Genomic DNA, 22,252 nt, shown 5'->3' with positions numbered 1-22,252 from the left:
AGAAAAGGAAAGTATAAGTGTATTTAGTTTTTTGACTAAATACGCTTCCTATACTTCCTAATCACTGTCTTATAACTCAGAATCTGGGCTGAACCAGGGTACAATTATTCCCTGTATTACCTTTATACCTAAGAAACTGGACATAACTCTGAGCATGCATCAAAGTAGGTGAATGACTTATTGCAATTTACCCAAAATAGTGAGAATCAATTTTTGTTAAATGTTATCCTCATTTGTGGAGCCAGCCACTTAACATAGATTTAGTATCCTGATCAACTAATTTTAAAATTCTGTACTCTGTAAGGTATTCCTCCAGTGTTACAGTACTAATCTATAATGAGGGAACTGCATTTCCTTCTTCCAGGTGAACAATCTACGTGAACATGAAATACAAAAGAACAGGAAGCCCTAATTTCTTTTCTGTACTCTCCAGCTGGCTTCCTTTAGGGAAAGGAAGGTTTAGGATACAACAAATTCACACTATCAGGTTAGATGTGTGAAATGACACATCCCAGGAAGGCAGAAGTAATTTTTGCATCATCAGCATGGATGCTCTAAAGGCACTGCCGATCAAGAGGGGCACTGAAGAAACCCCAAGAGTCAGGAGACTGGCTCCTCCTGGCCTATCTCTTCATCCAAGAAAACATGGTTGCTAATGGACACATGCTCTAAAGTCACAAAAAAAGTATTTCATTTTCCAGTGTGGCTACAACAAAGAAAAGTGGGCAAGTGACACTTAAGAGACTAAATGATAAATCCATCTCTGAGTTGTCTCAATCAAATTCTATAAATCTTTTGATTCTCCAATTTAATTGTTTGTTTTGGCTTTACCAGGTTTGAGAGGAATACTAGAGATAATAACCATAACACAACATATTCACTAAGTCCTCCAAATGCGTGTTAAATAACAAAACAATATAGTTATACTGACCTGTGATTTGTTTACTGTTTTGTTTGTTTGTTTTTTGAGACAGGGTCTCACTCTGTTGCCCAGGCAGGAGTGCAGTGACACAATCATGGCTCACTGCAGCCCCAACCTCCCAGACTCAAGTGATTCTCTGACCTCAGCTTCCCAGGTAGCTGGGACTACAGGCACATGCCACCATACCCGACTAATTTTTGTGTGTGTTTTTTTTTTTTTTTTTTTTTTGTAGAGACAGGGTTTCACCCTTTTGCCCAGGCTAGTCTCGAATGATCCACTTGCTCAAGTGATCCACCTGCCTCCCAAAGTGCTGGGATTACAGGCACATGCCACCACACCCGACCTGACCTGTGATTTTTTTTAAACTCATCATATTAATTAAAGTTAATAAGAGAAAGCCAAAATTAAAATTAAAAAACAAGAAGAAATACTCTTATTTAAAAATAAGCATATTTGGAAAAAGGGCCAGTGGAAAAGGGGGCTAAAATTGGCCTTTAGGTAAGAAACTCTGTGATACTGAAAGCAGCCATAGTCAATTAAACAAAGTAGGGGTGACTCGCCACATATTAAGGGTGTTCTCTTTAGTAATGGCAACAGAAATTCAATCACCAAAATTATTTAATCTTCTAGACATTTATCAAAAGCCTCTCACTAGAGTATCATTTTCTAATACCTGAACCTTGTTTAGGGGAGTCAAATTTCTAGAAAAAGAATCAATGTGAAGGCACAAATCTGGACTACTGCGTGGGTTCAGAAGAGAGCTTAACATTTAACAGTTTATATCCCAAGAGACTATTAAAAAGCAATGTAGGCTTTGCAACAGTGCTATTTTTTTTTTTTTTTTTTTTTGCTTATAAAAGAGACAAGTGACAATGAAAGTTAATGTGAGCATACTTTAATTGAACTTATTCTTTTTTTTTTTTTTCTAATTGCACTTATTCTAGAGATGGTTAATTTACAGCTGTACTTCCAATACTGACATACCATACATAATCATATATGCATGAATATAGAACATATATAGTGTACACACATACACACACCATGTAAGCATGAAAGCAAAGTGAAGAAAAACACTAAGTTGGCTCAAATAATATTTCCCCTAAGAGCACTTTCCTGGAATCGTACAATTGAGAAAAGATCATTACCTAATACTCTGAAAGAACAGCACACATACCTCAAACTCAGATGTCTAGACAATTTGGCCTAGAATCTCAATCCAAAGGTCAACCATAGTTTCAAATATGCTAATTTTTAATTTTGTTTTTAGAATTATAGAATAGGAGTTTTACTTCTTCCTACTGTCAAAAGCTGAACTGGCTTAAAAAGAATTTTAAGTTAGAAAAGGAAAACAAATATTTGGAGGGGGAAAAAAGTATAACATCCAATTTCTTATAAGAATAACAAAAATGCTAATATCTACATACATCTAAAGTAGTATATGATTGTTTATAAGAAATAAACTGTTTGTGTTCTGATTTTAAGAATTAACATTCCTTTTTATTTTGAGACAGAGTCTTGCTCTGTCACCCAGGCTGGAGTGCAGTGGTGTGATCTTGGCTCACTGCAAGCTCCGCCTCCTGGGTTCACATCATTCTCCTGCCTCAGCCTCCCAAGTAGCTGGGACTACAGGCGCCCACCACCATGCCCGGCTAATTTTTTGTATTTTTAGGAGAGACGGGGTTTTGCCGTGTTAGCCAGGATGGTCTCGATCTCCTGACCTCGTGATCCGCCTGCCTCAGCCTCCCAAAGGGCTGGGATTACAGGCATGAGCCACCACGCCCGGCCAAGAATTAACATTCTTAAGATGATACAGTTGTAAAGTTAAATCAGAAACACCAAATCTGGAAAAGGCTGTGATCTAACCATTTTACATTTCCTCAGAGTTCTGGCATTTTCCCAATTTTACTGTGCAAATGTGACAAAACCATACACCACTTCTGCCACAAGAGACAAAAGCAATTACTCCACTAAAACAGTAAGATTTAAAAATGAGGTAACAAAATAAAGATCTACATTTAAGCGCAATGAAGATAAGAAGTGGCAGAAAAATTCTTAGTTTTAAAAAAGAAAACAATCCCTTTTAGTAGTATTCAAAGAACATAAGAAAGATAAAGCTTTTGGAATCAAGTTGATGTGACTATAAACAGACAAAAGAATGGAGATGTGTCAAAATATGATTCAGGTTAAAAATAGATGTCATGCTGGGGCCACTCATTCAGCCCTAATTTATAGATGCCAAATTCATTTTTATATTTTCAAGGAGAAAAGTGCAATTTAGATTGTCTCACAATGGCATAATAAATTTTTCTGCCTGTGATTAAATAGCAACCAATCATTTGGACAGTTAAAAAAATTAAAGGTAGGACACACATGCAGGTACACATAGAAGAGTTACCTTCAGCTGATTATTGAAAATATCAATCTCCTGTAGTTTTGATCTAGTTTCTTTCTCCACTTCATCCAGTTGGTCTCGTAGCTGCTGCCGAGCTAGTTCTTTTGCTTCTAAGGCTCTTTTAAGTGTAACAAGTGAATCTCCTATTTTTGAAAAACATCGCAAAGATAAGAAAAACTTTAATTTGCAGTGAGGAAAATGTTTTTTAATGTTCTCATTTCACTTAAGGAAATTCTTGCTGGTTAAAAAATAAGAAAAGGCTGGGCGCGGTGGCCTACACCTGTAATCCCAGCACTTTGGGGAACCAAAGCGGACGGATCACCTGGGGTCAGGAGTTCGACACCAGCCTGGCCAATATAGTGAAACCCCATCTCTACTAAAAATACAAAAACTAGCTGGCTGTGGTGGCATGCACCTGTAGTCCCAGCTACTTGGGAGGCTGAGGCAAGAGAATCTTGAACCCGGGAGGCGGAGGTTACAGTTGGCCGAGATTGTGCCACTGCACTCCAGCCTGGGGGACAGAGTGAGACTCCATGTCAAAAAAAGAAAGAATAAAGAAAAGGTCAACTTTAAAAATAAAACACCTACTGTGCAAACTGTTCTGCTGAACTTGTTTTAATTGGTCATTGAGTATCTGTTTTTCTGGAATAAGTCTTCCAAGCATTTGCTGAGATTCCTGGGAAGGAAGGAGGAAAATAGTAATGAATGACAGGGAAGGCTACCACATCTACATTAAGATCCAGGCAGAGCTTAAGTCAGTTTTCTCAGACTCTTCCCAAATCCTGCATGGTGAAGCTGCATTTAATTATTAATTAGGTGTGGCTCCTGCTTTCTTGCCAAGAAATTAACTCTGTTTGCCAAATGCTTTTCCCTACACAGTTATAGCTTCCCTGATATTTCTTCTATTTTTGTTGACTTACTGGATATTTATAAGCTTCAAAAAATGTACATTAAGTACTACTCCACAGAGATAAATTGAAGTAATGATCTTCCAATGGCACCGGAATCAAATGCAAATGCAGTGATCCTACTGTTTGTAAACTAACTCAGTGGTCTAAATAGGAGCTACCCTATTACTCTATCCTGAACTTTGATACTTACTAAGGCTGAACTTAGGTTTACCGTATACCTGAAGTTAGAAACAGAAATCAAAGATTTTTAACAACTAGAATCTTAGCTGCTGTATATATTTTTCCACCACACTGGATGGAATTTTAAACAGGTACACAAAAGTTTTGAAGCAACTATTTTTTTAACTGACACAAGAAAAAAGTTAAGCCACACTGCACAGGCTGTTTGGAATTTTTGTGGTTAACTTGCCAAGAACAGTATTTGCTTAAATTTAGCCGAAAATATCCTGTATAGTTTCTGCATGTTTCAGTAAAATGGCAGCCTTCCTAGGTTATAATAAAGAATATTTGACTTTTATTTTTACCTTGATAGAAAATGAGCTCTGTGTATTGACTTTTTGTTTGAAAAACTAAAAATACCTTAATTAAAATTTTTCATCAGAAGCTAAAAACCAGTCCATTTTGGAATAACCACCTTTAGATACAGACTGGCTTATGTGGAATAAATCTCTGTGTAATGCATGTCTAAATGGTAGAAAGAGTTAACTCAATAGCTAGAATTTAGAAGCATCTTCTCCTATGAATAATCCACACCAGAAAAAAAAATCTTGATAAAACAGAATACACAAATCAGATCTGACTTATCTCCAAAGCAAGTATCTGCTAATCCCTGTACAGAAAGGGAACCAATATCTGATTACCTACTACATACTTTTCTTTCTTCAAAGAATGTTTTATTTTTTACTTCATTACTTTTGTGGGAATCTTGATTTTTATCATATTATCAACAAGCGAACAGTCTAAGCATCAATCTTTAATAAAAATTGTACTTGGTCATATAGTATTAGGTGATAATACTTAGTTTAATAAACACATGGCCTTCATCCCTAAATTTTCCAGGAGAATATTTTATGAAACTTTACCTCAAGAGTTAACAAAAGACACATAAAGAGAGTTAACACATAGAAAAATACACTTAGGCCAAGGTGGGCAGATCACCTGAGGTCAGGAGTTCGAGACCAGCCTGGCCAACATGGTGAAACCCCATCTCTACAAAAAATATAAAAATTAGCCAGGCGTGGTGGCGCTTGCCTGTAATCCCTGCTACGGGGGAGGCTGAGGCAGGAGAATCACTTGAACTTGGGAAGCAGAGGTTGCAGTGAGCCGAGATCGCACCACTGCATTCTAGCCTGGGCAACAGTGAGACTTTGTCTCAAAAAAAAAAAGAAAAGAAAAGAAAAGAAAAGAAAAATATACTTTAAAAAGGTGCATGCATTTTGTAATATTTTAAAATAATTTCCAGCAATCAACTTCTGGTACTTTTTCCTTTACAAATCTCAAATTTCAAATGTATAAGGAGTTTCTTAGGACTTCAAAGTACATGAAACAATAATTGAACAGAAATGAAAGGAAGATATACAAATCCACAATGATCAGGATTTCAGTGTTCCACTCTCAGTAGCTAATAAAAGTAGTCACAAAATCAGTCAAGACACAGGAGACTTGAAGACCACCATGAATCAACTTGATCTAACTGACATTTAGGGGACACTCTACCTAATTACAACAGCATGCACATTCTTTTCAAGCACCCATAGAATATTCCCCAAGACAGAGCATATGCTGAGCCATAAATCTCAATAAATGTGAAAGAATTAGAAGAAATTACAAAGAAAATTTAAAAAAGATTTTGAATTGAATAAATATGAAAATGCAACATATTAAAAATTTGTGGGATATGGCAATGTCAGTGTTTAGATGGAAATTTAAAGCTTAAAATGTTTGTATCAAAAATGATGAAAGGTCCAAAATCAATTATCTAAACTTCCTCCTTATGAAGCTTGAGAAAAGAAAATTAAACCCCAAATAAGTAAATGGAAGAAACAAGAGAAAAAGAACAAAAATAAAGCAGAAAACAGACATACCACAGAGAAAATCAATAAAGCCAAGGGCTTATTAAAAAAAAAAGAATTAATAAAGCCAAGAACTTATTTTTTAAAAATAAACAAACTCCAGATAGACTGATCAAGAAAAGAAGAAGGAGGAGAGATAGAGTAGGAGAAAGGAGAGAAGAAGGGGTTAGGAAGGAAAAGGAGAAGGAAGCACGGAGACAGAGTGAGAGGACACAAATTACCAATATCAGCAAAGAAAGAAGAGACATCACTACAGATACTACAGAGTTACATACAATAAGAGAATATTATAAACAACTTTATACAAGTAAATTTAATAATTTAGATAATAAAAACAAATTCATTGACAGATAAAAATAATCAAAACAGATTCAAGGAGAAGAAGAAAATCAGAATAGCCCTATACCTACATAATGAATTTTATAATTAAGTCTTCAAGAAAGCTCCAGGCCCAGAGGCCTTCACTGGTGAATGCCACCAAAATTTAAAGAAGAAATGCTATTTCAACACAAACATTTTTAGAAAATAGAGGAGGAAGGAATATTTTCCAACTCATTTTCTGAGGCCAGCATTACCCTGATATCAAAACTAGACAAGAATATTAGAAGAACACTAAAAACCAATGTCTCTGTTGAATTGAATTCAACAGATTTAAAAAGATCCTTAATAAAATAATGGGAAATGGAATGTAGTGAAATATTTTAATAAAGGGTAATATACCATGACCAAGAGTGGTTTATCCCAAGAATGGAAGGCTGATTTAACATTCAAATGGCAACCATGTATTTCATCATATTAACAAAATAAGAAAGAAAAAACACATACTTATCTCAATAGATGCGGGAAAAAACATATGATCTATTTCAACACCCATTCATCATAAAAACCCTCAGCAAAAAGGGAAGTCCATCAACCTGATAAAAGGTGTTTACAAGAACCCTGGTTAACACTATACTCAATGGTGAGAGAGCTTTCCTTCATCGAGAGGGAACAAGGCTCTTCCCACTTCTATCCAATATAGTATGGGAGGTTCTGGTCAACAAAGTAAGACACACAAAGGAAGTTAGTTAAGCAATCACAGATATAAGGTCAATATACAAAAATAAATTCTATTTCCATATACTGGCACCAAACAACTGGAAACTAAAATAAAAATATGCAATATACAATTGCATCAAAAGCCACAAAATACTTAGGGATAAACTTTACAAAGTATCTACAAGACTTGGACACTGCAAACTACAAAACATTGCTGAGAGAAATTTATAACTACCTAAATAGAGATTTATGCCATAGATTTACTATTGCTAAGATGTCAGATCTTCCCAAATTGATTTATAAATTCAATGGAATTCCAACAAAATTCCAAGCATTTTTGTAAAAACTGATAAGCTCATTCTAAAATGTACATGGAAATGTTAAGGACCTGGAATAACCAAAAACAATTCTAAAAAGAACAGTAACAGAGAATTCGTATCACTTGACTTCAAAAATTAGGTATCAACAGGGTGAGGTACTGGTAAAGGACAGACAGATTAAAAGAACAGAATAGAGTCCAGAATAGACCATTACAAATATGTTCAACTGATTTTCAACAAGCTACCAAGGTAACTCAATGGGAGAAAAGCCAGTGTTTTTAATAAATGGTGCTATAACAACTGTGTATCAGTATGTAAAAATATAAACCTCAACCTTTACTTATACTATCTGCAAAAATCAACTTGAAATAGCTCATAGACCTAAACATATAAGATACAACTATGAAACTTAAAATTTTAAGTTTTTTTCAATTTATAAAAACTTGTAAAAATTATTTTTTTAAGCCCCAAAAACTTCTAGAAGAAAATAAAATATTTGCAGTCATGGGGTAGTCAAAGATTTCTCAGATAGAACATAAAAAGCATGAACACCAAAAGAAAAAAAATGGTAAACTGAACTTCATCAAAATTTAAAACTTCTGCCCTTTAAAAAATACCATTAACAAAAATTAAACCCAAGCCAGATTGGGAGAAAATATTTGCAAAACACGTATCTGACAAATGACTTGTTAAGAATATAAAAAGAACTTTTACAAGTAAATAGTAAGACAAACAGCCGAATAAAAAATGGGCAAAAGATTTGTTCAGACACTTCAACGAAGATATACAGTAAAAGATACTCGCCAATAAACATGTAAGATGATTCCCAACATCATTAGCCTTCAGGGAAATATAAATTAAATGATCAGAATGTAAAATGGTACAAACTCTTTGCAGTTTGACAGTTCTCTTTCTTTCCTTTCTCTTTTCTCTCTCTTTTTTTTTTTTTTGAACAGGGTCTCATTCTGTGGCCCAGGCAGTCAGTGGCTCAATCATAGCTCACCGCAGCCTCGATATCCTGGGCTCAAGTGGTCTTCCTGCCTCAGGCAGGTACTACAGGTGAATGCCCCCATGCCAGCTAATTTTTAAGTTTTTTTTTTTTTTTTTTTAGAGATGGGGTCTTGCTATGTTGCCCAGGCTGGTCTCAAACTCCTGAGCTCAAGCAATCCTCTTACCTTGCCCTCTCAAAGTATTGGGTTTACAGGTGTGACCCACTGTGCCCAGCCTGACAGTTTCTTATGGGGTTAAATATACACTTACATGACACAGTAGTTCCATTCCTAAAAGTTTACCCAAGAGAAATAAACCATTTCCACATAAAGACTTGTACATAAATGCTCACTGCAGTTTTATTCATAAAAGTTCCACACTGGAAAGAACCTGAATATCAACCAATAGGTGAATGGACATATAAGGAAACACTACTCAGCGATGAAAAGAAATAAAAGAGTCATTCACTCAGTAACATGGATACATCTCAAAAACATCATGCTGAGAAAAAGCCTAACATAAAGGAGTCACAGGCAAATATGATCATCCGCAGGCAATATTTACATGAATTTGATGCCCCTGTAGTTCAGCACTTGATACCAAACCAGGTGATATTATAACAACTTTGGATAGGCTTTAAAATGAAGACAGAACTACTAAAAGTGCTCTGTGTGTCTCCAACTATTTAGTACACATATAGCTCTCATATGACCCCCTAAAATACTTAAGTGTACTTATTTATTGTAATTACCACAGTAAAGCCAAAGTCCTGTTGGTGGACTACAGGTTCTGTGTGATCCAGCTCCCACCTGCCCTACCCAGTAGTCTCCTTGCTGTAATTGGCATCTCAGAGTCCTGCTACGGCCTCAGGACTTTGGCACTGCTATTTCCCTGCCTAGATCTTGCTCTGCCAGATACCCACATGGCTTAGCCTGTCATTAATTTCAAGTCTCTGCTCAAATGTCACCATCCAGAAAGACCTGTCTTGGCTACCTTAGTTAAAATCACAACATTTCCTATCCCTAGGACTCTCTATTCCCTTCCCTACTCACTCTCCATAGCACTTTTCATCTTCTAATACAGTACACACTTTATTTTGTTAGTCTCTGTTCCTCCTGCAAACAGAGGGTAAGCTCCCAGAAGACAGAGTGTCTGTCCCTGCTGTAGCCTCAGAAACTGCAAAAGCACCTGGCCCGAAGCAGTGCTCAGTAAATATTTGCTGAGTTTGTCTCCTTGACAGGCTACTTTTCACACAAGGACCCTGTCTACTTCATTTTTGCTTCCCAGTGCCTAGTACAAGACAGTTGCTTAATGTTTACTGAATAAGTAAGTAAATGAAATGAATTAGAGAAAAGGATGCCAGTTTAATAGCTTTTAAGAGGCACATTTCCTCACCTGTAATTGCTGCTGTAGATGGGTGATTTCAGCAATTCTCAACTCTCTAGATTTGTTTGTGCTCTCAATTTCTTGCCTTTGGGTGGTCAATCGACATCTGATATCTTGAAGTTTCCCTTCTAGTTGATGCTTTTTATCATTCTTGAACAAATGAAAGATAATAAAAATTATTACTGTTTTTAATGGTTCCATCTTAGTATATTTCCAAAGTATAACCAAACTTCACTCACTAGAGCTTCTAATTCAAATTCCAAAGTCTTTTTCTTTGCTTTCAGTACAACTATGTCCTCTTGTTCTTTGTTTCTTTGATTTAGTAGTTCTTGCCTTCGATTCCGTTCCCACTCAAGTTGTCGTTGCCTTTCAAGTTCCCGTTTTGCAGCCTGTGACATTTACAGAGACAAATTACTAATTTTTCAGTTCTTACACTACACAATGTCTTTTCACAAAAATGGCATCTAGGAAGTCTTTCCTTTTAGGGATGAAATATTAAGCATTACAAGAAATCACATTACAAAACGAAAAATTACATAAAAATACAGTATTCCTTCTATGGGAATAAAGGGAATACACAGAACTGGGTATTATATTTACATAATACTATATTTACGTAAGATGACAGGATCATTTCCCCATTAGAATTCCATTCTTTATGCCTTCAAGAATGCTTGATGTGCTAACTAAAAATGCTCCTTATTTACTGACACGCCAAGAAGGAAAATTTATGTAGTAAAATCAAACTAAAACACCCCTGAACAAAAACAAACAAAAGTTGATTTTACTCCACCAAAAGAGAAATTATTACTTAACTCGTTTTAAAAGTCTGCGACTCCCCGCTTCCCAATCATTCATTTCCTTTTTACCACAAAAGCTTTTGCTCCCTCCAACGACTGGCTCTGACGACTGCTAGATAGAGTACATATCAGAGCATCTGAAAGTCTATCGGAATTGCCTCTGACTCATGGGTCATCCAACTACACCTGACACATGGTAAATGTCTATTAAATAATTCTGAATAAATACTCTAGAATATCATTTTTTTGGTACGTTGAAGAAAAGTTTGCCTTTGTTCATTCTGAAAATTAAAATTTTGTTAGTGTCTGTCCGAACAAAAAGGAGTTACGGGGCCGGGCGCAGTGGCTCACGCTTGTAATCCTAGCACTTTGGGAGGCTGAGGAAGGCGGATCACCTGAGGTCAGGAGTTCGAGACCAGCCTGGGCAACATGGCGAAACCCCGTCTCTACTAAAAATACAAAAATCAGCCAGGCGTGGTGGCTCACGCTTGTAATCCCAGCTACTCCGGAGGCTGAGGTAGGTGAATCACTTGAACCCAGGAGGTGAAGGTTGCAGTGAACTGAGATCGCGCCACTGCACTCCAGCCTGGGTGACAGAGCGAGAGCCTGTCTCAAAAAAAAAAAAAAAAAAGGAGTTATGGCTATAAGTTTTGTTTCTTTCTTTTTTTGAGACAGGTTCTTGCTCTGTCACCTAGGCTGGAATGCAGTGGCCTCTAACTACTGGCCTCAAGTAATCATCCCTCCTTAGCCTCCCAAAGTGCTGGGATTACAGGCTTGAGGCACAGCACTCAGGCTATTTTTTTACATCGAAAAATTCCTCATTTTTATCTTTCATTCACATGAGAGAACCATGTGTTGCTTCTGCAGTAATGTACTAAAATTGGAAAGAGAGACAAAATTTGCTTAGCCCCTTTCCAGGTATGGCGCTAAATTTATGAAGTCTTTCATAGAATATAGGGAGGATGTCCCAGACACATTTTTAAAAGAGTTTAAAAAGAAGGTTGCACGGGCCAGGCACGGTGGCTCATGCCTGTAATCTCAGCACTTTGGGAGGCTGAGGCGGGTGGATCACCCGAGGTCAGGAGTTCGAGATCAGCCTGACCAACATGGTGAAACCTCATCTCTACTAAAAATACGAAATATTAGCTGGGCGTGGTGGCGGGCACCTGTAATCCCAGCTACTCAGGAGACTGAGGCAGGAGAATCGCTTGAACCCAGGAGGCAGAGGTTGCAGTGAGCTGAGATCATGCCACTGCATTCCAGCCTGGAAGTGACAGAGTGAGACTGTCTCAAACAAAAAAAAAAAAAAAGAAGATTGCAGAACAATGTAATTGGTATGATACTATTACAGTGGTTTTTAAAAAATTATACAGCCCTTACACTCTCCGCCACATAAACCTTTATATTTTTATATAGGTGTATACAGACAAAACAGTCTGGAAAAACACTTAACTGGTATCAGTGGTTTGTTACTAAATTGTATCATCAAAAACTTGTATATTAATGTTCATAACATCATTGTTTATAATAGCCACTATGACCATCAACTGCTGAATGAATTAAAAAATGTGGTATACCCATATAACGAAATATTACTCAGCCATAAACAGGAATAAAGGACTGATTCATTTTACAATGTGGATGAACCTTGAAAACATTATGCTAAATGAAAGCCAGAAACAAAAGTCCATATATTGATGATTCCATTTATAAAAAATGTCCTGAATAAGTAAATCTAGAAAGATAGAAAGTAAAATTAATGATAGGAGCTGGAGGGAGAAAGAAATGGGGAGTAGCTGCTTAATGGGTAAAGAGCTGGAGTGATGAAAATGTTCTGGAATTAGGGACAATGGTTGCACAACTTTGGGAATATACTAAAACTACTGAATTGTAAAAAGACAAAGACGGCGTGAATAGATCACTTGGATAATTCTGAAAAGGGGTGATCGCACACTAACTCGGGGTGGCTCCACTCTCGCCTGCTTACCTCTCGCCTCTCAATTTCTTTCCTCCTCTCCTCCTCTCTCTGCCGTTCTAGCTCCCGCTGCTTTTCCAGTTGCTTCTCCAGTTCCAGTTGTCTTTTGCGCTCTTGCTCCTGGCGCTCACGCTCCTTCCTCTCCTGCTCTGCCCGCTCCAGCTGGGCCAGGCGCTCCTGCTCCTTGCGCTGCTGTTCCAGGAGAGCTTGCCTTCGTTTCTCCAGTTCCAGGTTGCCACGTTCAAAGTTCTCCCGCTTCTTATCTTCAAACGTTACTTCAGACAAGGAACACAGCAACTATGAAAACTCAAGATTTTCAACGTACTCTTTTCAAAGGAAAACTCACCAATGTATTTGAAACTTGTAGTACAAACTCAAACCCAGAACTCCCTAAGCTTCTGTGTCCTTGTTAATGAGCACAACGGAAACCCCCTTTGCCTAACCTCTCTGTTTATATCTTCTCCTCCACGCCAAACACTGTTTCTAAAAGATCCTTATCTAGCAGTTCTACATCACCATCCAGACTCCTTTCCTTCCCTGTTACTCCATCCTTTCCCTTCTTCCCATGAGCTTGCCCTAGGAATTAACCCCCTCTCTTCTGGACCATGAGTCTCTGTCTCTCTCCCTCCTTCCCTTTGCCTTGTAACCGTGCTGATGAGTCCTCTATTCTCACAAGATTTCTCAAAGCAGAGTGAAAGGTGGGCATTCGGCTTTTCACACTGAAGAACAAGCTGTGCCCTGATCCTTATGGAGATCACAGTCAGTCAACAATTTTTTCTAACCCCTTATTCAGTTTCCTTCTTTGACACATCAATTATAAATTTAGAATGATTACTCAGTTCTATCCTTTTTTTTCTAATACTTTATGTCCATTTTATTTCTTCATTTTCTACAGTCCCATCATCCATGTCCCTTACTGTCCTCAGCAGTGTCTATTTCATTTCTGTGTTGGCCTCACGCAATCCTCCTTGGTACCAACGCCAGCCAGGGGAGTGCTCATTGTCACCCTGTGCAGCATGCCAGTCCCTGGTCCACATCTAAGAACCATCGCTTCTCACTCTGCCTTGAGATCTGCAGCTGTGAGCATCCTTCTTTGGCTTCTTCCCACATTCCTGTTTGGACTTCACTGCTTTAGACAGACTTCCTTCACGTACTGTAGTCAGCGATTAGAGATGAAAGCGGGCAAGTATGTTTTGGTTTTCTTGCTCACCTTTGGTGATTTCAGAGGAGATGGTATCCTCTACTCTGATATCTTAAAATTCAAAGTCCTGGCTTGGCCCAGTGGCTCACACCTGTAATCCCAGCACTTTGGGAGGCTGAGGTGGGCGGATCACTTGAGGTCAGGAGTTCCATACCAGCCTGGCCAACATGGTGAAACCCAGTCTCTACTAAAAATACAAAAAAATTAGCCGGGTGTGGTGGCAGGCACCTATAACCCCAGCTACTTGGGAGACTGAGACAGGAGAATCACTTAAAGCTGAGAGGCAGAGGTGGCAGTGAGACAAGATTGCGCCACTGCACTCCAGCCTGGGTGACGAGCAGACTCCGTCTCAAAAAAAAAAAAAAAAAAATTCAAAATCCCCCTCCCACAGAAAGGGATGATGTAATGATACATGCTGCAAGGTGGATGAATCTCAAAAATATTGTGCCAAGTGAAAGATGTCAGTCATAAACAGTCATATATGAATCCATTTATATGAAATATCCACAATAGGTAAATCCCAAGAATCAGAAAGCAGATTGGTGGTTGCCAGGGGCTGGAGGGAGTGATGGATACGGAGTTTTGTTGTGAGGTGAGGAAAATATCTTGGGACAAGAGAGGTTGTGGCTGCAAGACACTGTGAATGCACTAAATGTCATTGTTAGGAACTGAATGTTTGTGTCGCCTCACCAAAATCCATATGTTTAAGCCCTAATTACCCTAATGTGATATTTGGAGATGGAGCCTCTGGAAGGTTAAGATTAGATTAGCTGGCCAGCCACAGTGGCTCACGCCTGTAATCCGAGCATTTTGGGAGGCCGAGGCAGGCAGATCACCAGAGGTCAGGAGTTCAAGACCAGCCTGACCAACATGGAGAAACCCTATCTCTACTAAAAATAAAAAATTAGCTGGGTGTTGTGGCACATGCCTGTAGTCCCAGCTACTCGGGAGGCTGAGGCAGAAGAATTGCTCGAACCCGGGAGGCAGAGGTTGTGGTGAGCCAAGATCGCGCTACTGCACTCCAGCCTGGGCAACAAGAGCAAAACTCCATCTCAAAAACAAAATAAAACAAAAAAAATTAGCCGTTGAGAGTGGGGCCCTTATGATAAATTAATATCCTTATAAAAAGACAGGGACTGCCGAGCGCAGTGGCTCACACCTGTAATCCGAAGACTTTTTGGGAGGCCAAGGTGGGTGGATCACCTAAGGTCAAAAGTTCAAGACCAGCCTGACCAACATGGTGAAACCTCCGTCTCTACTAAAAATACAAAATTAGCTGGGTGTGGTGGCACATGACTTTAGTCCCAGCTACTTGGGAGATTGAGGCAGGAGAATCGCTAGAACCCAGGAGGCGGAGGCTGCAGTGAGCCGAGATTACGCCATTGCACTCCAGCCTGGGCAACAAGAGCGAAACACCGTCTCAAAAAAAAAAAAAAAAAAAAAAAAAAAAAAGGCAGAGACAGAGATAGAGAAAAGAGAGAGAGGAGAGATCTGTCTCCCTCTGCATGCACAAACCAAGGAAATCCCATGTGAGCAAAAAAACTGAAGGCTGCTGTCTGCATGCTACGAAGAGGGCCCTCACTGGGAACCAAATCTGCACACCGTGATCTTGGACTTCCAGCCTCCAGAACGGTGAGAGATAAAATTCCCACTGTTCAAGCTGCCCGGTCTATGCTATTTTGTTATGGCAGTCCAAGCAGACTAAGACAGCCTCTGAACTGTACATTTTGTATTATGTGAATCTCATCTCAATTTTAAAAACTCTCCAAGTCTCTATACATCTTTTTAATTCCAGCATCTGGCAATATTCCTAGTATGTAGGAGGCATATAATAAATGGCTGTTGAAGGAATGAATGCACAAATGAAATCTCTGATAATGTTGCTTCCTGTTCAAAATTTTAAATGAATGTCTACTAAAAACAGAAAAAGAAAATTCTGCATTCCAAGCATTCCTGTCCTTATCTGCCATTGAAATTTCATTCTCATTGTTATCAAAACCTGAACTATTCTCACTTCCACTTGTGGTGACCCTATTCATCTTCAACTCTCAACTCAACTGTGATCTCTTCCACAGACATTTAATTCCTCATATCTTCCCCAGTCTACACCAACCAACCATAAGTGAGGTCTGTTGCGCATCTATAATACTCTCCAGGAATTTATCCCACTCACATACTGCTTAAGTGATTGCTTATATGGATGTCTTAAATCCTCTAATATATTTTAAAGTTTCTAGAAAATATGAACCATGTATTAACATTTAGATTCTTTGCTCAACATGCATGCTTGCACGTAAAATATTTCCAATAGTATTTCATCAGTGAACAAAAGGTAATTTAGTTTAGACAATAAACTGGGACAGCTAGTGTTCTGACCAGACCAATTAACTGCTGAGCATCTTAAATGCAGCAAAATGACACTGACAAAGTATTTATCATAAAAGACTCCATAATTTCATTTGCTTCTTAGTATCATTATCATCTCATCATTAATAATTCATAGCCACCTTAGAATATTTTAATAGTATGATGGATTTATCATTGTAAATGAGGATTATTTAAAATAGGTTCAGGCTGGGCGCAGTGACTCATGCCTATAATCCCAGCACTTTGGAAGGCTGAGGTAGGTGGATCACTTGAGGTCAGGAGTTTGAGATCAGCCTGGCCAACATGGTGAAACCCCATCTCTACTAAAAATACAAAAATTAGCCGGGCGTGGTGCACGTGCCTGTAGTCCCAACTACTCCAGAGGCTGAGGCAGGAGAATCACTTGAACCTGGGAGGCGAAGGTTGCAGTGAGCCTAGATTGCGCCACTGCACTCCTGCCTGGGTAACAGAGTGAGACTCCACCTCAAAAAACAAAATAAATAAAATAAAATAGGTTCACATTAAATTTAAAATAGGTTCCTGCAATTAAGGAGTTTCCAATTCTCTTATAAAAACATGAGAAAATAACAGTAGATGATCTGACTTTCTATTTCTGCACTGGTGGTATTCATCACCTTAATACTCATCAGTTTTTAGTGTTGTATATTCTATGGATAACATTTACATAATTTTTGTTTAGCAGTTTATAATCAGATTTCAAGTTACAAGTTAGAACAACGGTGCATTAGCAGAGTGCATAATGTTCTTATTTCTCTATCCAGACCCAAATCCACAAGCTTAATTAACAATTATCTCCGACTAAGGTCAGTTAAGTTACAAGGCAAAAATGTCAAAAACTAAATTTATGTTTACCTCTATCTTCGTCTTAGAGATAGGAAATCTCTAATTTCGTTTAATTAAATGATTTAACTCAACATAAAGGCTGCCTTACCAGGTAATTTCTTTTCTAATTGTTGTTGTTCGTCTTCTAAAACTGGTTCCTCTGGTAGCCTCTGATCTACAGATGTTGAGCTTATGACAGATATACCACTGCCAGATCGAACTCTTCTGCAATTGCGGGGAAAAAGAAAAACAGATTCACACAGAGCTGTCTGGGTGGAGTTGGACAAGTTATGAAGAAGAATTTTTAAAGATTTTACCATGCCATGGAGCAAATTTCATTTACAGTAAGGAAAATATAAACATTTGGTCTTCTCTATTTACAAAGAGTTTTTTAATGAATATTTGAATGTCATCAAACTCTGAGTGCCAAGCTTAAGAATCACCACCAAAACTGAAACAATTCCAAAGGATGAAAGTAGTTAATAATCAAAAAGTTGTAAGAACAATGCCTGGGACATGGTGAGCACTAAGTGGGAGCTGCTATTTCCATTGCCCTCTCAAGTAACCTTAAATTCCTCCAAGGGAAGATCAGCAGCTCAGCTCACTGGGAGCATCTCTCTTCCCTTTCCCATCTCTCCATTTCACCCCCTAAGAAACACATGCAATGTCTATACTTTATAGTTAGTAAAACAAATCACTTTGTTTACTAATTTCTTCCACTTTACACTTTTATTTATTTATTTATGTTATTTTATTTTATTTTATTTTTTGAGACGAAGTCTCACTCTTGTCCCCCAGGCTGGAGTGCAATGGTGCAATCTCGGCTCACTGCAACCTCCGCCACCCGGGCTCAAGCGATTCTCCTGCCTCAGCCTCCCGAGTAGCTGGGATTACAGGCGCCTGCCACCACGCCCGGCTAATTTTTGTATTTTTAGTAGAGACGGGGTTTCACCATGTTGGCCAGGCTGATCTCAAACTCCTGACCTCAGGTGATCCACCCGCCTCGGCCTCCCAGTGTGCTGGGATTACAGGCGTGAGCCACCGCACCACCCTCCCCACTTTACACTTTTAACTTTGCTGTGTTTAAACCGTCTCCTAATCCTTTTTACGCATTTATTATCAGCTTCCAATGTTGCAGTTGTGGGATTTCACAGGCAAAGTGCCTCAGCTACCTGTTGCTTCCTACATAGTCACAGTTTCCTCAGCTTGCTCCTGTACCACGTGTGTGCTGACAGTAATGGCTCTATTTCTCTTCATTTAAAGGGGACTTTGCCCCAGTCCTTCCTGCAGTTTGAGGACTCAGGTCAGAAATCTTAATCTTTCTTTCATTGTCCTTTGTACTTGTAAGATATCATATTCAGTTTTTATGTTCAAAGCCAGGAGACAGAGCTGTCCTGGACAGCGTGTGCATGCATACATGGATGTAAATGAGGATGCCAGTCATAATACTGGACCTCAGGTGACTCTCTTGACATCTTTACTGAGACTGTCTTTCAGTCCAGGGTAATTTTCTTTAATTGTCTTCCTGATTATAATTTCTACATTGCTAGCAGCTTTTGTTACCACTGAAATGTGTGGAATTCACAAGTGTGATCTCCTTGGTTTCTTCTCTATGCATAGGCTCATGCAGTTTCTCTCTTGCTGCTGGCATCTGTTGTGAAAATTTCTGGTAAGCATTGATGACATAGGTTGGTAGAAAATCAAGAATCTTTTGATGTTTTACTTCATTGTTTCACTAATATACTACAAGTACTTTGAAGAACAAAATGGGCCCAAGATTAACACAGACCTAGATGAGAGTCTCTAGAATTCACGGATACTTAGTTTCCTTGTCAGGGATGAAAATCAGGTAAGACACATAGTCAATAAAGCCAAGTTTGGAATTCATATACTCCGCATACAATTCCTGATCAGAGCCCATGTTCCTTACCTAAAAGAAGGTGGAATGTATTCTGGAGGCAGGACAGGTGGCAGTGATTGGCCAGACATAGCTACATCAATGAGGTGCATTGCCAGGATAAATTCTTCTGCTGTAAGTTTTCCATCTTGATCAATGTCAGAAAGATTCCTATTCAACAAAAAGTTAACTGTAATCCGGTTTCATGAAAATTCATGCTTTTTACTATTCATTAGTGATTTAAAAGTTATGTTTTCTTATTGACCACAGGCCGAGTCTCTTTGTCCCTCATTTTGTCAAAATAGTACCTATTTTATACTGCTGCAAAGATAAAATTACAAGTAGTTGGGACAGTGTTCCTCATTCAACAAATGCTATGATTATAATGATACTCTTCCCCAACCTTTGCATATTTAAAATATAACATACTCATATTCCATGTATCTTTTTTAACAGATGAGCTCTCACTGTTACCCAGGCTGATGTGCAATGACATGATCACAGTTCACTGCAGCCTCACCGCAGTCACGATCACAGCTCACTGCAGCCTCACCGCAGTCACGGTCACAGCTCACTGCAGCCTCACCGCAGTCACGGTCACAGCTCACTGCAGCCTCACCGCAGTCACGGTCACAGCTCACTGCAGCCTCACCGCAGTCACGGTCACAGCTCACTGCAGCCTCACCGCAGTCACGGTCACAGCTCACTGCAGCCTCACCGCAGTCACGGTCACAGCTCACTGCAGCCTCACCGCAGTCACGGTCACAGCTCACTGCAGCCTCACCGCAGTCACGGTCACAGCTCACTGCAGCCTCACTGCAGTCATGATCACAGTTCACCACAGCCTTTCCGGGCTTAAATGATCCTCCTGCCTCAGCCTCCCAAACGTGAGATTATAAGGTGTGCGCCATCATGCCTAGCTAATTTTTAAAATATTTTGTAGAGATGGGGGTCTCACTGTGTTGCCCAGGCTGATCTGTCCTGGCCTCAAGTGAGCCTATCAAATCGCTGGGATTATAGGCATAAACCACCATACCCAGCTCTATATTGTTAAATGTTCTGCTCTAGACCAGGAAATGACAAACTATCAGTAAAGGGTCAGGTAGTAAATATTTTACAGTTTATAAGACATACAATCCTTATCATACTGAATTCTGTCATTTTGGCAGAAAAGTAGCCATAGACAACATATAAATGAATGGGCATGGCTATTTGTATGATAAAAACTTTCTTCACAAAAACAGATGCAGGCCAGATTCGGCCCACTGGGCAGAGCTGGCCACCCCTTAATCTAGGCCTACACAGTGGATCTTTATGAACTCCAGCCACAGAGTCAAAGTGTTTCCTCTTCCTCAATCTCAGGATTCAATCTCCATCATTCTTCATAATGAACTTGCCCAAGTAGCTAATTACAGCAAACATCTTCCTGGCAAGTCCAAGAATGTGATTTTACTAAACAATTTCTGGACCATCAAAAGAAGATACATGACAACACATCCATTCACTAGAATGTCAACAGGACAAATGCAATGGGAAACTGGCTTTGCCAATGCCAAAAATTAAGAAACCTTCTTAATTCTGAAATTTCCTTAGGTGCTATAAACTTTTTTTTGTTATAATTTCGATAAAGTAGAATGCACACCTTCTAGAGTATAAGTCTGAGAGTTTTGACAAACATGAACCACAACATACAGAATAGTGTCAGCTCTACCTAAAATTCCACGTCTGATTGTTGCAACTCCCTCCTTTGCCCCCATCCCCTGGCAACTGCTGATCTTTTTTCTGTTCCTTTAGTTTTGCCCTTCCCATATGCAAGATACCCAGTTTTAAAAAGAAATGCAAATGAAATAAAATGAAACCCCGGCCCGCTCTTCCTTATTCTGTTCCTTTTTGTGTCTCACAATTAGCCAGTCCTAGGTAAACCAGTCAGAAGGTGGCTGAAATTCTTGTTTTTTCACCACACTTACCTAAATTATTATTATAAGCATTTAATTAAAATATCTTTTTTAGTGTGTAGCAGCAGAATATAACATTCTAACAGAAGAAGCCTCAAGCGTTTTTCTCAAATAGGATAAGTTATAAATGAGAAATTTAAAATAAATATTTCAATATAATCTGGTATCATGAGAACAACCTAATAAATTGTCAACCAACCTCCATTAATGTTAGATCTTAAGTTTATATTTCAGGGGGCCCTAGGATACTGTTCAATACCCTGATTTAAAGAGTTCTGGGTGTGTCAAAGATATAAGATGTTTATTAACTGGTCTAGTCTACTGCCAAAGGCAAGCTCTTTCATACAAAACAGAAGGGAAGAGAAGGGCAAAGGAAGCTGCATTAGAGCTTGATCATTTGTGAAACAACCCTATCAATGTGGCCTGCAAGAAAATCACGAACTTTGCAGTAAGCCTTGTAGACAAGGTTTATTTTCCAGGGACAATCACCAACATACAGCTATAACATGCACACTTCTTAAGAAACCATTCTAGTTAACATTTAAATTTAAGGAAGCCTGTAGGACCCAGGCAATGCTCATCGATAGCTATTCAAAATCATTACACAAGAGACATTATGTGCCTCTTGAGGAGAGTACACAGAGACCTCTCTGGCACAGTCTTATCAAAAACAAAACAAAAAAAATCAAATCTGATCCGCAATTCTCAACCAGGGAAGATTCTGTACCCCAAGGCACATCTATCAAAGTCTGGAGACATTTCTGATTGTCATGCTGGGTGTGGAACTCATGCTACTGGCATCTAGCATCCAGTGAGTAGTGGCCACAGATGCTACTGAACATCCTACAGTATACAGGACATCCCCCAACAACAAAGACTTATCGGGCCCAAAATGTCAATAGTGCTGGGGTTGAGAAACTTTGCTCTAGATCTAATTACCAATTTACAGGAAATACAGAAACAAATTAGACAATCCCACAGTGACGCAATCTTCAAAAGTTAAGCCATTAAGAAACTACAGGACAAATGATCTGGTTTGTTTTTAACGGAGTTCTTTTTTTTTTTTGGTTGAGGGGCGGCCTGGGGGACTTGGGAAAAGAAGCAGAGAACAAGACAAGGGGAAATTTATAGATTAAAGGAGACATAAAAGATGGAACAATCAAGTATTGCAAAATACAGG

The 22,252-nt window shown here is 38.8% G+C and overlaps 1 protein-coding gene across 12 annotated transcripts in view; it reads right to left on the bottom strand.

The window, feature by feature from the left end:
* ITSN1 (intersectin 1) overlaps nt 1–22,252 on the bottom strand; it is a 258,350-nt gene that overhangs the window by 115,422 nt on the left and 120,676 nt on the right. For all 12 annotated transcript variants that reach the window (XM_019017661.4, XM_019017665.4, XM_019017662.4 and 9 more), the window contains 7 exons: nt 19,151–19,288; nt 17,330–17,445; nt 12,822–13,084; nt 10,274–10,423; nt 10,044–10,184; nt 3,906–3,993; nt 3,321–3,460 (listed from right to left, as the gene is read on the bottom strand). In XM_019017661.4, the coding sequence (XP_018873206.1) occupies nt 3,321–3,460; nt 3,906–3,993; nt 10,044–10,184; nt 10,274–10,423; nt 12,822–13,084; nt 17,330–17,445; nt 19,151–19,288 (1,036 nt within the window). The remainder of the gene's footprint in view (nt 1–3,320; nt 3,461–3,905; nt 3,994–10,043; nt 10,185–10,273; nt 10,424–12,821; nt 13,085–17,329; nt 17,446–19,150; nt 19,289–22,252) is intronic.

Source organism: Gorilla gorilla, chromosome 22 (genome assembly GCF_029281585.2).
Source record: "Gorilla gorilla gorilla isolate KB3781 chromosome 22, NHGRI_mGorGor1-v2.1_pri, whole genome shotgun sequence".
In the NCBI taxonomy this organism is placed as follows: Eukaryota; Metazoa; Chordata; class Mammalia; order Primates; family Hominidae; genus Gorilla; species Gorilla gorilla.
Note: the sequence above shows the minus strand (reverse complement) of the source record. Positions and strands in the feature narration are given on the sequence as shown.